The 16,583-nt window shown below is 36.8% G+C and overlaps 2 protein-coding genes across 3 annotated transcripts; one reads left to right on the top strand and one right to left on the bottom strand.

The window, feature by feature from the left end:
• Positions 1–1,878: 1,878 nt before the first annotated feature.
• LOC116290733 (uncharacterized) lies at positions 1,879–16,165 on the top strand. 2 transcript variants are annotated; one of them, XM_031697835.2, is made up of 5 exons: positions 1,879–2,180; positions 9,626–10,042; positions 11,089–11,151; positions 12,958–13,056; positions 13,390–16,165. In XM_031697835.2, exons 1-5 carry the CDS (start codon positions 2,141–2,143, stop codon positions 13,470–13,472), a joined length of 702 nt encoding a protein of 233 aa, XP_031553695.2. In that variant the 5' UTR covers positions 1,879–2,140; the 3' UTR covers positions 13,473–16,165. The 2 variants fall into 2 exon arrangements, with proteins under 2 accessions (XP_031553695.2, XP_031553694.2); XM_031697834.2 differs by lacking the exon at positions 1,879–2,180 and adding an exon at positions 8,574–8,854.
• Positions 5,211–7,368, bottom strand: LOC148909863 (uncharacterized). The gene has a single exon (XM_089033131.1). It carries the CDS (start codon positions 6,964–6,966, stop codon positions 6,352–6,354), a length of 615 nt encoding a protein of 204 aa, XP_088889257.1. The 5' UTR covers positions 6,967–7,368; the 3' UTR covers positions 5,211–6,351.
• Positions 16,166–16,583: the final 418 nt, after the last annotated feature.

Below are 16,583 nucleotides of genomic sequence, written 5' to 3'. Positions count from 1 at the left end.
GGTAGGGGTGTGCCGCCAGGACCTCCAAACCCTGACCCTATCCCAGACCTAAAATTTTGATTTTACATACCCTACCCCAGACTAAAACTAAGAATTGTACACCCTATCCCAGACTAAACCCGGTTAGTCAATAGATTGCAATCAATATTTGCTAACGTTTTTATTGTTTTTGTGCCGTCAGAAAGCGTAGTCTATTCGCCAGACAAAAACGACCAAATCGTTAACCCTATCCCAGAGTAAAACGACCAAATCGTAACCCTATCCCAGACAAAAAGGACACCCTATCCAAGACAAAATGCAAAAAAATGATACCCTACCCCAGACCCAAAAGCCGAAAAACCATACCCTATAGGGCGGCACATACCCGTATAGCAAATATAGGGGAGTACCCCCCCCCCCCCGGGGAAGATAAACTCTTTCAGCTTTTGTTTCTCAGACTTTTCAGAGTTCGTACTGGTATTCTGCTGGGTTCACGATCATGTCTACGTAGGTTTACATGAGACAACTGATTTGGTATAGCATGATTTTATAGTCAACGACGAAACCTTGAAAAAATCCGCCATTGCTAGTGTCCATGTGCTTGTGTGGCGCATACTACGCATGCGCATAGAACTTGCGCATGCGCTTTGAACGCAACTGCGATTTGTGACTGAACGCAAAAAAAAAAAAAAAAAAAAAAAGAAAAAACGAAGCCCAATTTATACCTCGGGCATTTCTTTGAAAGCCCGAGTAAAGAGCTTTCTTCGATGCATCCGGCTCGATCTACGAGTCTTCTGAAAAATCGAAATGTTGGCGTTGCACATAAGCGTTTTTGTTTACTTTAATACATCAGAAAAAAAGGGCTTGACTTGGCGTTAATTGTATAATTTTACTTCAGCTTGCATCTTTCCTTGATTCTTTTAATACATGAATAATCCGAAGATAAAACTATGTGCGAGTGTGCGCATGCACAGTGGTTCCACAAGTGCTAGAAAAATTATCCCACATGGAACATCAGTATTTCATATCCTCATATTAAATATCAAATTTCGATATGGTTCAAACGATTGCGTCCATTCCATTGTTTAATCACGTGACTACATTAAAACTGTAATAACTACAAATATTTGACCATTGCAGTCAAACTTAAACAGACATACATTGCCGGACATTGCTTACACACGGATGCCAATCATGTGACATATGACGTCATCAATCACGTGACCACATAAAAACTGTAATAACTCTACAAATATTCGGCCAATGTCAGACATACAATGCCGGGCATTGCTTACACACAGTGCCAATCATGTGAGATATGACGTCACCAGTCACTCGATCATATAAAAACTGTTATAACTTTACAAATATTTGACCACTGTCAGACAGACATTGCCGGACAAGCTCTCAAAGCTTGTATGGGCTTCCTGTGATGCCGTTTGGTCTTTTAAAAAAAACAGTAGCCACATGCAGGCTTTGCTTGCGTATTCTTTTTGAAGAAGCCCAAAAAAACAGACACAGGGAGCCCGGCTTTGGGATTTGTACATGAATAAATAAATCAATAAAGTGCTTTGGGTTTCCTGTGTTGAGATTTGAAACGAGACGCTGATACGTTGAATTTCCGGTAATCGTATTACCAGTAACTTGTTACCATTTACTAGGGCGTGCGTTACACTGATGCGTTACGTTAATCTGCTATCAAGTTCTGGTAATACGATTACCGGAAATTCAACGTATCAGCGTCTTGTTTCAAATCTCAACACAGGAAACCCAAAGCACTTTATTGATTTATTTATTCATGTACAAATCCCAAAGCCGGGCTCCCTGAGTCTCAGAGCGTCTAGTTTTTATCTTATTTTTATTCAAGTAACATCATGTGACCCAAAAATAGCCCATTGATTGGCTGGTTTACTCATGAGTGATGAGTATGAGAAATGGACGTGTAGATCTTCTACCCAACGTTTGAACCTCTTATTCTCTTATTCTCCTTCAGCCGTCTTTATCAGACGCTGCACATGGGCAAGGAGCACCTGATCATCTACTACTAGTATCGATAATGTCAAAGAACGGGCATTTCTTGATGTAACTGAATCGCCGTTTATCAATAAAACATCATTGTGTGTTCAAAATATGGCTCTTACTATGATCCAGCTAGCTGACGATGATTCAGTCTATGAACGTACTAGAACTGGAAGAATATGGTAAGTCAATCATAGCCAGTGCAGAAGTTCTTGGCGGTCAACCTATTATTTGTTTTTCGAAGAGAAAGGAAAAAGAAAGCGTGAGAAAAGGGACAGAGGAACAGATTTGAGAATGAGATATGATACCAATATATAAGTAGTATTTAATTTATGATTTTGCTTAATAGTAGAAACAACGTGAATTTGAAAAGTACTAAAAAGACAAAAAATAAGAAAATAAAACCTTTTTTTAAACCACCACAAAATGACAAGTTGCAAAATAAAGTTGCTAAATCGCTAGGTTTTATTTCATAAGGTTAATATGAGCTTTTGGAATCTATTTGTTTTTTTTCATTTCAGCTTATAGTACATGTGCTCTATATATAGGTAGTTTCATCTTTTGGCTGGGTGCCCAGCCTTGCTCAGTCCGATTAACGTTGAGTTATTAAAGAAAATCAAAAACAGTCATAGTCAAATCTACCACCCGCAATATAACTGTATGTGTGTAGATCTTAAATTTTCTGTTTTCTTTTCGTCAAAAGAAATTGATATTAATTTTTTTTAAAAAAGTCGTTCGAGGAAAGACGCTTTTATATTACCAGGCACATGGTCCGCAGGTGGTTTGCGTCACGGGTCAACACGTCGGTCAAGTTGTCAGACTGAAAGTTTCGTCAAACTATGGGGTTTTTTAGGTGCAATAGTTAAAAAATTTTCTTTTGTAATTAACTTATATGAGACACCATTCTAAATACGCTCTGAAACTTGCATCTAAAGTTTCTCTTCTAAGAAGATAACATTTGTAGTTAGTGACTTAAGAGGCTGTCTCTGTAAGAACCTCATAACCATTTTGGGTGAAAAAACAGACTTCTTTCAAACTTTGTGTGTGAGTGTGCCCTTCCAAGGTTATTTCCAAAACACATTTTGTTTTGTGTGTCAGCGCTTTTTTGCAAAGTTTCAGGGGGGGTCCCCTTTGGGGCCAAATTAGTGATTTTGACTACTTCTCATTCATGAAATTTGGGCGATGTTTAAAAATTCGTAATTCCATAACAAATCATCACAACACTAAATCCTTCCATATTATAGTAGACATATATCTTATGCAAAGATGAGTGCCTTTAAGTTAAATATGAACTTACTTATATCTAGATATTTTAATTTTACCGACCATCGATAATCGACTTTGGCCAGTTGGCTAAAATATGGCTTAGGAAAAAAATCAAAACTCAAAAGTTAGACTTCGTAGGACTATGATATTTGAGTACTGCAGAGATAAAAGTTAGTTCTTACCGAAATTAAAATAATATTTTGCGGCCAGTAGGTTTTGAGAAGTGAACAGGTCGACAAACTTTCAGTATTTTTGAGATTTAATGTATTACGTCAAAAAGTTGCAAATAAATTTGAATGCGATTTATCTTTAAATGTTTATAAATTCACTGTTTAAACTGGCCTAATATATTTTAAAAACATTTTAACCACACAAATTGTAAAAAAACGGTTTTAGAAAACAGTATTGGAATCGAAAGACTGATATCACAACATGCCTTAACTGTAAGGTAAAATGCTGTATACTGTCATAAAATACAACGATAAGTTCACTCGAAATAAATAATTGTAAATTATTTGCACGATGCACAAACATCAATCGATGAACAAATCACAATATTATTTGTTCATATTAAATTTTGCCTGCAACCAAAAAGAAATCCAAATAATCCAGATAAACATGCCTTTGAAAACGAGTCATCATCTGCAGTTCGATACAACTGTCATGTTGACACATTTAGGCCCAGAAGTATCCACTTTTAGTCTTCAATTTCGTCCTCAGAGAAGTCTTTCAATATAGTAACATACTGAAACATCATTCTTGTAACTTTATCGAGGATAATAGTTTAAAAAAACTGCCTCGTTATTTTCCTGAGTTCATCTTGTAGTTACTCTTTTCTAGTAATCTAGTAGTGAATGCCGTAATGAAGACAAAGAAGATCAAAGTGTAAGTCGTAATAAAATCAGTACATGTACAAACAACCACAGTCCAAGACATCTCGATATTTTAAGAAAATGGCCACCTTTCGCACAGCCGTATGGAGAGTTTACGCATTTTTGTCGACTTTTTTTACGAAATCTTAGTTAACATCAATGAATTACCTTCTATGAATTGTTTCCGGAACTGAATGACTATTTTTGTAGTATAATCATATTTTTCCCCCTGAGTTTAGGCCAGTTCTTTTCAGAGCTTTCAATCAAAAATGAATTTTAAAGTTTTCTTTCGGCGAAGACAAAAACTTGCTTTCGTTCACAAACAGGCATGAGTTCTGTGGTTTCATTTATAGATTAAACGTGCTTTTCGCTTGTCAAATATATAAAAATCAAAACCACGCAAATAATTTCTAACTTTTCATACTATGTAATACCTTTGCCACCGATTAAGGTGACTGCCTACTTTTGGAAATTGATTTAAGCTTTTTTAAAACTTCGATTTTCCGAATTGAAATTTAATGCTGATTCCAAATCTGGAAAGAAAAATAGGGTGTCCCGAGCTCGTTTTCGAGATAATCAGCACTTAATGGAAGCCTACGCACGAGCTTTTATTAATAGTCCAGCAGATATGAGCAAAGATTGTGCGTTTTGTGACAAAAGCATGAAATTTGGTACAAAGTCAGAACTTACCCTAAAAAACATTTCTGGAAGGAGTGCCATCCCATAATTTTTTAAATTAAGGATTTAGAGAACATTTAGTAAAAACACAGGTTGGGCTTCCTGTGTAATTTTGCTTTATCACTAAAAAGTATTGATAGAAGGTTGCTAAAGCCACAATTTTAAGGGCAAAGTTAGAAATTACAACCATAAACATTGCTGAGTATAGGATTTTTGCATAATTTGTATTTTATTAATTATTATGAGATTATTTACAAAATGAAAAAATGAGCAAATACCAAAACTTGGGTTCCCTGTGTAATTGTGCCTTTTCAAGGGTTCGAACGTTTTGTGGACACCATGTATTACAGTCACCTCCTCTTAACTATTACAGACAGAAGCAAAATTCCCTGAAGCTGATAACGCAAATGAATATGTGTATTTTTTGGTTATAGTAGTCATGCAATATTTACAAAAAGTTACAAAACCAAGACCCGGACCAAAACCGCAGTATGGGGTTACACCTTTCCCGTCAACCTATAGTTGACATCCTGAAGTTGGATCTTTCCTGGGGTCAGGTACCTACAATATAAATGTTCTATTTACAAAATAACTTATGTTACATCAAAACCCAAACCGCAGTATGGGGTTACACCTTTCCCGTCAACCTATGGTTGACATCCTGAAGTTGGATCTTTCCTGGGGTCAGGTGCCTACAGTATTACATATATGGCCAGCTCTCCACTATAAAAGAGTATTTGAGGAGTCCCAGATCGAGGTGGGTAATATTATTACCTTGATATTGCTTCAGCAACGTCCATCACATTTGCAAAGTGCCGTGCATGGCAATTCCGCTTTTAAACACTTACACCGTCCACTACATCCCTTTGTACAGCCACAACGAAGCAGTTCTCGGAATACTTGTGTAGCTTCCGGTAGGTCTGTCCAGTTAGTAGCCCATCCATCTTCTGTCTTCATCCAGCACCAGTCTTGTGGTGAAGGAAGTGCAGGAACTGCGCTGTGCATCTGAGACCAACAGTGCCCAGCCTGGTAGGTGGCTCGCTTAACATACTGAACTAGTGCTGCTTGTGTCGGTGAAAGGCAATCTATACCTCTAGCTTTTTGACAGAAAAGCTGTTTTCGAGCTTGGTTAATGCATGTCAGACTAGAGGTGCGGTCGTAGAGCAAGATGACAGATCGTTCCAGTTGGGCTAGACATTCATCATTAATCACTGGCGGCGTTGAGGCTAGCTCATCAAAGACAGCTGTTACTTCATCAAAGGTATTCCACACATCCTACGCTGTCTTCTTTCCTCTTCCAGCAAAGAAGGAGACGCTATCACACCCAGTGATTGCGTAGAACACAGGCAAGGCTTTACTTCTAAAAGGGCCAAGTATCTGTGCAAGACTATGTGCTGCTATATACCGGAATGCTTTCCCTGTTCCAAAGGCAACCCACAGCTCTGTGATGTCAAGTTTAGAAGCAGATGTAATTGCTAATACAACAACATCTGTATCAACTGTTCGCAAAGTTACTTTCGTATATCCTCTCATCACATCATCTTTCAAGTGAAGCATCATCCGAGACTAAAAAGAGTGCCACGAGCTCGCGTTTGCGTGTCTTTGTATGGATCATTCGCCCAAGGTAAATGGGTAGGGGCGTTTCACGGTGTAGGCTGTGCCTGACTTGACTTTTAGTTTCTGTAGTCTTCACGTTTTCTCTTCGTCTTATCGAACTGTTATACATCAACAACTGGGAAATCGTTAGAGCCGAGTTTGGTGTATTGTTAATGCACTGTGTTTTGATATTTGGGCCATTCAGTAGCATCGACACTAAAGCCAAAAGCGAAGTAGGTACAGATTTTTCTTGGCAATCAGTGTCAAAAGAACCATTGAAAGAGTTTTTTGTCTTCATCATCTCCCGTCTGACAATAGTTGCTGCTCTAGACAGATAGACAGCATCGCTGTCAGCATCATATTCGCATGCTTTCCCCAAAGCATGCCCAACATCCTTATCAAGCATTAGTAGAACTTCACGTTGCTGGTTAATTGCAACTAGGTCAGGAAAGTAACTTAGAATCCTCTTTTTCAGCCTTGTTGAGTGAATGCGCCCTGTTGTGACAGTTCCAAGCTGCTTCAATCTTTCCTTGTACATATTAGATAGGTCTGACATCTTAAACACTGGTGCATATGCAATGTCCTCATCCGAGCAACTCTCCTCGATGTACGTTACAAGTCCTGCAAAGGCAAGTCCATGATTAACTTTGTCTGTCTTCTTCTTCGCCTGTTTTGACTTGGCGAGCTTTATTGTAAAAGGAAACTAGACATTGCAGGTGATACTTTGCTTCTTGTGCTACTAAATCTCCACTACTGAGCTTGGCTAAAATCCTTTGGTCCTGCAACTTGAATTCCTGACACGAGTGTCCGAGGGGCAAAGTTGAAACGCTATGCAACGCTTCAGGCCCGCAAAAGAAACACAAGTCTACATCTTTAACAGGTGTTTGTTGTTTGCTTTTGCGAGTATACTTCGGGGCACTTTGAGCTTCATCACTAGTATCACTGACATCACTTTCGGCCTTTCTCTTTAATGCACGGTTCAGTTTTGATCTATTATACCTTAGTCTACATGAATCATGCCATTTAGCATCATGATTTTTCAATGTTTCCTCTATTCCACTACTACCTTCATTCAGTCTTGATAATTTCAAAGATGCAGGCAAAGCTCCCATGTTGTCAAAGCCCTGTAGATTTTCAGCAATTGTCTTGTAGCCTGCTCCATGGCCAGCAGTTGATGAATTGAAGCTGTTAGTTGCACAACGAAGCGATTCATTTGTAGATTTTTGGCAAATGATACACTTTGACCAGTCTGTGACTGTGCTTGGAGCATTAGAAGTATCTTTTGGATGCAAAACTTTGTAACTTTTGGACATTTTTTACATTTTCCTCGATGGTTTTTACAGGAATTGCAAGGATGCCAAAATGGCCGCCATTTTGATTACACAGGGAACCCAAAACGTGCAGAACTCCAACTTAGCCCAAATATGCATTTTGTAACATTATTTATCGACTTGAAATGGCATGTGTGTCTACACAAAACACGTTTTAATGATTTTGCTTTAAAAACAAAAAAAATTTAAGTTTATATTTTATATCGCCACAGGAAGCCCACAAATAGTTTTCTGCAAAACCATATTTAGAATTACCGCTTTATAAGAAAAATTATGGGATGGCCTCTCTTCTCCCCGACGACCAACCTCGTTCCCAGGGCCCTCTCGGCCCGACTCCAAACGCCATTTTGTTTTGGAGTCGGGCCGAGAGGGCCCTGGGGACGAGGTTGCCCGACGACCGCCATTTTGTTTTGAAGTCGGGCCGAGAGGGCCCTGGGTACGAGGTTGTAACTTTGTACCAAGTTTCATCACAGGCAGCCCAAACAAGGTTCCTGTGTATGGTTTATAAGGGAATGTATGGGAGTTATGATAAAGTTATGACAATAAAATGTTTCACTCAACAATTTGCCTCAAAACTTGCTGCAGTCGTTGCTTTTACTTTGTTCAGTCTTCTGACGACGTTTCAGCGCGATTTGAGGCCGTTTAGTGGTTTTTTTCGAAATCCGCTCTTTTAATATACTGCAATAGTGCATTCTAGAGACATTACATCGGTTATATTTCTTTAAAAAACCATATTTTTAAGATATTGACCACAGGGAGCCCATAACTGACTTTTTTCAGAAAATTAAAATCCAATTAATATGGAATCCTAAAGAGATTGAAATGGGCACCGGTCCTAATATTGATTACCATACTCTAATCTACATTTATGCCAATTTTGATGCTTTTGTCCGCTGTGTATAGATCTGACCGAAATTTTGCACCATACACAGGAACCTTGTTTGGGCTGCCTGTGGTTTCATGCAAAACACACAATTCACTCAAAAATATTCACTTATATGCTGGACTATACAGTCTCAGTCTAAGTTAGTCCAGAACCCACGTTCCTATATATACAGAGAATGTTTGACTTTTTTACTTCAGTATGTTTTTGCGGGATTTTTGCTGCTGGAGGTAAAGTATTCTTTCAATACTTAAAGTATCTTATTTATTGTGTTGTTGAGGTCGTTGTTTTGTAGTCCATTTCTAATTCCATTTCGTTTATTTTGTAGTCCATTTCTAATTCCATTTCGTTTATTTTGTAGTCCATTTCTAATTCCCAGTACCAAATTAATACCTAATATGATGGAACTACCTTGTGAGCAGAAGTTTTATTCCCCTTCTTAGGGTTTCGACCTATGTTATACCGGTCAGAAATTGATCATGACCTTTATGCGATATCCTTTATATCTCTCTTTATTTTTCTTCATTTTGATATAATATTTGAGTTCTTTGTTTGTCTGTCTGCAAATGGTTGGACCGTAACGTGGCTCGGATAAACACTTTGATGGGCTATTCCATTTAATATCTGCACTCCCCCTGTTGAGGATAAGATTTTTAAAGCAAAGTACTACCAGACCCCTGAAGAAATGGGTATTAGAATAACCCCTAAAGAATCCTTATTTTTACTTTATACCCCCTGAAGATTTAAAGTCCTCAACCATTAGAGAACATGACAGATATCAAATTTGTAAGCCCCTGTAAAGAGTTTAAGCTGCTACTGCTCTCTACCCCTTAAGAAATTCATAAAATTTGTGAACACCTGAAGAACTTAGAACCAGGTCCAGAACTAACTTAATTGGCATTCTGCTTCTGTCTATTTTTTTGCTTTTGTCAGTTTTGTTTGTTTGTTTTTGTATGAGAAAAATGGAGATTTAACTCTTCTTTACTATGCTTAAACTTCAGTATATGGTATAGGCAATGACAACTGCGATCCTTTTCCTTTGACTGAAGATATTAGTACTTCCCCTGAAGCAAATGCTTCTCTCCATTGGAGGAGTTTTGATGGAAAAGTTAGCAAAGTGAGACTTTGCATGCAACCAGCTAGCCAAACCAACTATTCAAGTGGGCTGTGCCCAATAGGCTTTGTACCTCTGCTAACCACATCTGATAAGGGAACCCATTTCTTGGGACAACAAGAACACTATGAGATATATCAAAGACTGAAATTCATTGGAAATCTTACTACCGGCAATATGTGGTTCGACCTGTTGAATGTGACTAAGGTGGATATTGGTTCTACCTTCCTAGCCCTAGTGCAGTTTGACAATGGTGTACTAACTGCAAAATGCAATAACCTAACAGCTCGTCGTCTCATTGAAGGTACTATATGTAGGGAGGGTACAAAGCATGGACCCCTGGTCCATGGACCACCTTTGTGGACCATGTGCGTGGACCACCATAAAAACAACATTGAAAACAGTGATAAAGACATTGCTAATATACCAAATATATCTCCTGCTATACAAAATATACAAAATGGTGGCACTGAAGCAAGTCGTATTTTCAACTATCGATTTTATATTGGATGAAAGCAAATTTGGTGTACTTGCAGAAGATGTTGAAAGGATGAAAATGTGTTATATTAGCAGAAGATATAATTTAGAGAAATCGTAAGTTTGAAAGTATAAACTATGTTGAACCTAAAAATCTATTTATACATTTGTTTTCGATCAGTTTTTAATAAATATTGTAAGCCTAAGCTAGTCAAATATTTTCCTTTCTTTATCATCGGTAATGTCTTTATCACTGTTTTCAATGTTGTTTTTATGGTGGTCCACGAAAGGTGGTCCATAGATAAGGGGTCCATGTTTTTTACTCTCCCCTGTATGTAGGTGAATAAGTATTAATTAAAATGTAGATTTTATATAAGCTTTAATTGTACAAGGATGGAATGAGAATAGAACAGATCGAAGCAAATGTGAGGGGCACTGAAATTTTAAATAAGCCAAAGTTTTAAGCAGCAAAGTCATGTTAATTTTAAACCTGTTCCTTAATTGGAATTGGTTCATTCAATTTCACATTTAGGGTCAAATTCATTATAACAAAACTCACAGTTTCCAGCATTTACCATGAAGTGATATCGTATCACTTCTCTGATATGGTTTGCAATTTTGTAATCACTCCTTTGATTTCAGTCCAATATTGCACCACACTGGGTTCAATTACCATTATAAATAAACAAAGTATAAATATATGGGAAAACAAAGGTGCAGACAAAAAAATGTTCTAGTGCATTTTTAATGGACTTTTTTACTATTTTGTATCGTTGAGACACTATCTTGACCTCAAATTTTTTTAAAATTATCATTTATTTAAATCTTTCCAATTTTATTTTCACCTTTAGCTTTTATTTATTATATTATTAGCCGTGGAAACTCATGGACCAACAACCCATGGTCCAACGACCCATGGTGGCCCACCCAAGCAAGGCAAGGATAATGTTATTATTTTATTAACCATTTTAGAGAAATTAAATAATTTATCAAGTTTTGGGATTCAATTCATTACCATCAGAAATAATCAGCTTGACACTGGTATTGATTATTTTACATTTTACTCAATATCTCGCTTCTGATCAATATTGGCAAGTGGATAGCCCTCAGCCAGTCCCTGATATATCAGGTGCATTTGACATGATAATTGTATTATCTGTAGGCTAGGATTTTCTGCAGATAATACATATATCATGTCAAAATCACTCAAGGTCACAATGCAAAATTGAAATTTACAGTTGCTATTTTTTTCGAAAGCAGAATGAAATCTTTATCCTAAGTTTACAAAATGTATGATAAAACTGCAGTCATTGAATTTGGTTTTTGTATGATATCATAAATTATATCATAAATTATTGAGACCATTAAGGCTGTGTTATAATCTGCCAAAGCCACAGGCTTCATGATCAATCTCATTTGCATAGTTCCAGAAAACATCCATACTCCACCATGGAGGAAATTGGAAATTCAAGAGGTGTGGACTATGCATGTCCATATGAAAAGAAAGTCACTTTTTTTAATAGAAGATGACAGAAGAGAGAGGCAAATGGCTTTAAAGTCACTTTTTTGGCTGTTTCATGGTAACAGCCACCATCTGAGCCATTTTGAAAGTACAGCTGTAGGGCTAGGTTGCACAGGAGATGTACTGGGGTGACAAACAAATCTTTTTTTTTGTGGAAAATAGTTTTTGACCGATAATTTGCCCATTTTACATCGCTACTACCATAGCATTCATTGCAAGCAAGTAGCTAATTTTTATTCTATAACTAATTGCAATCTATAATTTATAGATGATTTTGGAGATGCGCAAGCGCTTTCATAAATATTGCAGGCAGAGACATAAAAACGAGGCATTTTCGGGCAGTGTGATAACAAAACCATTGGAAAGCATAGAGTTATAGGCGATTTCTACAACCCTTGAAGAAAAGATTTTATCTGAAATGAGCTGTATTTTTTCAAAAAGTTATTATCCAGCTCCTCAACTAAAAGAAACTTCAAAATACATGTATTAATTCCTTTATTAGAATTATAATTCCCAAGTTTTTGTATGTGTTTTCTATAGCGCACGAGCGGAAGATCTTCCCTGAAAATGCCTCGTTTTCAAATCTGAGCATGCGATATTTTTGACAGCGCTCTAGCATCATCTCAGAAATCGTCTTAATTTTATCGTATTCACTGAAATTCCAGAGAGGACGGGGTCAAAAAAAAATTTCCTCCATGGTGGGGTATGGGTATTTTCTGAAACTACACAATAGTTGTTTATTATTTGATCATGATCATCCTGAATATAAATATGATTATAAAACTTGACTGTAATTATTCAAACATGATTTAATTGGCTTATCATGGGAATTAAATCTCTTGAATAGAGTTAGATATATTTACACGTCTGGATTGCCAGCTAATGATCGACTATCATTGATTGGCTCCCTGCTGCATGAGCAGCCATGCAGATTATTTAAGGTGACTTGCAATTAATTAAGGTGACTTGCCTTTATGTTCTTGGTGCTCACCTAGAGACATTTGATCTGCTGTAGCTCCCATCCCAGAACTTCCTTTGGCTAGATTTCTCTATATTCACCTTTGGTATCAGAACAATCTGCTATATATTGTACAATAAAAAATTAAAGCTTGAGCTGTTTTGACTGTAATAGCATTGTGTATTATGTATGCATGTAAACTATGTTATTATTCTAAGAAAGTTTCACTCAAAATTAAACCTTGCAATGTCTATTTCAACAGATAAATTAATTTTGGGTACAACTTGCAGTTTGGTTCTACTCATGCTCATTGTGGTAATCATCATTAAATATTACAAAAAATGCAAACGAGCTAATGAAGGTAAACACATTTAATCTTTTATTTCTTTAAAATGATCAGGTACTCGTGAGTCAAAATATGCAAGCCTCAGAAAGGATGAAGTTATGTTTGATAGATATTAATAATCATGCATGTTCAACTTTAGGCTAATGATCCCTCTAGATCTGGAACCTTTTTAGAGAAAATTGTCATAAACCTTCTTTTTTCCCCTTAATTGATCACAATGATTCATTTTGGAGCCCAAAAAAAGAGGGTTGAAAAGAATTACTAATAGGTATCATGTATGCACTAGCTAATAATTATTTAATTGACAATTTTTAAATTATGGATTTAATTTTAAATTTTTCCATGCAGCACAAATAGCAAGAAGAGAAGATATGGATTTGCATGCACAACGGAATGCACCCAGTCTTGAGAATGCTGTCCGAGTAATTTAGTCACACTGTTGAATAGTTAGATAAATTTATCTTACTTTAACTACCGTAAATACAGTAGAGAGAGTAAGAGAAAAATATCAAATGCCCTTGGCAGGATTCGAACCCACGTCTTCGGTATTCTAGTCCGATGTGTTAACCACTACACTACAAGGACCAACCACGCTGGTAACGCAGCCAGAATATGAAATGTAGGGTATTCGTGAGGATCCCAGAGCAATATTTTTTCTCTATAGGTAAGTTGAACACCGTAAATATGTACGCAAAGAATAGACATAGTATAGTAGTAATAAATTATGCGTTCGGTGTGTATATAATGAAGTAGAGAGAGTAAGAGAAAAATATCAAATGCCCTTGGCAGGATTCGAACCCACGTCTTCGGTATTCTAGTCCGATGTGTTAACCACTACACTACAAGGACCAACCACGCTGGTAACGCAGCCAGAATATGAAACGCATAATTTATTACTACTATACTATGTCTATTCTTTGCGTACATATTTACGGTGTTCAACTTACCTATAGAGAAAAAATATCGCTCTGGGATCCTCACGAATACCCTACATTTCATATTCTGGCTGCGTTACCAGCGTGGTTGGTCCTTGTAGTGTAGTGGTTAACACATCGGACTAGAATACCGAAGACGTGGCGAATCCTGCCAAGGGCATTTGATATTTTTCTCTTACTCTCTCTACTTCATTATATACACACCGAACGCATAATTTATTACTACCGTAAATACATGTACCTATTTAGTTGGTGTATCCTTAAGTACACCCCAATCATTAAACTAATGGTCATGCAAATCCAGAGGTTTACTTTGTTTTCTCCCCTGATTTTCAGACCATTGGAACATGAATTTTCAACTAAAATAGTAAATAACTTAATATCTTATTTTGGTTACATCAATATTCAACAGTTGTAAAGACTTAATTCACTCTATTTTCTGTAGATTATATAGAATCATACCAAAAAACTAGGGATATATAATGCACCCATTTGACATTTAAGTTTGGATGTTCATTAAATTTGTTAAAGTGCCTATAACCCCTAACAATATTTTCAGTATTGATTCTACTTGAAGTGATGAATAGTTGAATGGTAAATTATTTTATATGATTTGATTGATGCATCTTGAAGATATTAAGGTTTATAATTCCAAGGTGTTAGTGGCACTTTAATGTATGAAGAAATAGAAAATATTAGTCTGTGTTGTACTGTTCAGTTAATTATAAAAAGCACACAGTTGTGATTGGCAGAACACAAGAGAAGTGTTAGGGGAGAAACATGCATGCATATATATATGGAGTGCTTCTCAACAGGTACTTCTGGACATGTTCTGCCTATTCCCAAATAAATTTATAATATCTGATGAATGCACACAGCACAGCAAGCATTATTTATTTCTTAATTTAAAAAAAAACATTAATTAGACTAACCGTTATTTAATTGGACATGAATGACAAAATATATAAAAAGTGTATATGCCATGTGAAATTTTAGACTTGAATATCAGAGAAAAGACAAAATTCAGGAATTTTTTTAAAATAAAAACTTTTAGTTGGCCAAATTATTGGCCAAATTGGAAACTGGCCCTTAATGCTGTATTTGTCACCACATTTAATAAGGATTAGTAATAAATTGGGCTTCCATAGGAAAGCCAGCATCTTAAAATGCAGGCCACTCTTCTTTGTCCTTGTATTTGGCAGGTGTGACAGGTGTGCTTGTTCTTTTGGGACAAAATAATTTACAGAATGCTGTGTTTTGTGAAGAAAGCTTTGGACAGAATTATGGAAATCGATTTTTTTGTTGATCAAAATTTATAGTCTAGAATAATGAATCTTGAGGCTTATAGATCTTATGAATATAGCCCCCGGGGATTGGATAAGGGTGGGGATGCTCATCGTACCTTAAAGAGTAAGCCAGTACGACTACCTCTTAGGGTGTTTGTGAGGCAATAAGATACCTGAGATTATATGATGACAGTTGGAATGCCAGTTGTAATTCAGGATATTCATTTTTGGCTCACTATCTGACTTCTGTCACTTAAATCAATATTATAGATAATATGTACCTTTCAGGGCTAGCAAATCATTACTTGCCACGCCCACCTGGACAAGATCCGGGTACGGGTACCTATTTTCAAGATTTCCGATGAGCCTCCCCACCCTTCTATATATAGGAGCCGAGCCCTACACCCCACCCCCTGGGATCTATCCATGTCAATCCATGGCATGAGGATCCATGAAACATTTAATACAATATCATAACCTACATTTTCTTGGCTTATTCAAGCACTTCTGTTGCCAAACTAAGGAACTGGATGCAGGATGTTTTTTAATTTGTGATTAGGATTTGAAAATTATTGCAATAAAAAAGTGCTTGATTTTCCAATTATAACTGTTATGGTATTTGCTATCATAGTTCTCTGTATCATTTTGGTACCAGTAAACCTGTTTACTTGCAAACTTACTTACGACTATAGATCTAACTGGTCTAGCCAATCGCGACATGAATATTATATATTTAGATTACTGAGAGACTATTAACAGATTTAGTGAAATTATAACTGGGATCGACTTTATTACCACTGTTACCACAGGTAGCCCAAGCTTGGTTTCTGTGGTGTCCTGTTATAAGGAAATGTATGGGAAATCATCAAAAATTTCAATAAAATCATCAAAACGTGAAATAAAGCCTCGAAATTTTACCCTATCATTGAGAAATAGCACTTCTTTCGATCTGTGTGGTTATTTTTTGAATTTAGCCCCTTTTAAGGATTTTTTCCCCTACCAGTAAGACTGGTAGGGGAAAAAATCCTTAAAAAAACTGAAACTAGCGTGACATCACCTGATGACCTTTAGTATGTTTCTCAGACAGATTATACTTGATATTACTGACTGAGAAAATAGAACTCGCTAGAGTGGTGGTTCGGGTTAGGGACGGACCATTAGATTTTTGAAGGGGGGGGGGTGGGGGGTGGGCAATTTATTTTGTGCAGGAATTTTTTTTACGCCTCATGGCCGTGCAGGAATTTTTTTGGGACATAATTTGGATTTTTTTCCTGGCAATTTTATTATGCACGATCCCCCCCCCCCCCCCACTCTTTAAAGC

This window comes from Actinia tenebrosa, unplaced genomic scaffold (assembly GCF_029948245.1).
Source record: "Actinia tenebrosa isolate PJP-AT-01 unplaced genomic scaffold, QUT_ActTen_1.0 PGA_scaffold1__47_contigs__length_23844297, whole genome shotgun sequence".
NCBI classification, from domain to species: domain Eukaryota; kingdom Metazoa; phylum Cnidaria; class Anthozoa; order Actiniaria; family Actiniidae; genus Actinia; species Actinia tenebrosa.
The sequence above is the reverse complement of the archived record's forward strand: the minus strand, read 5'-3'. Positions and strand labels throughout refer to the sequence as shown.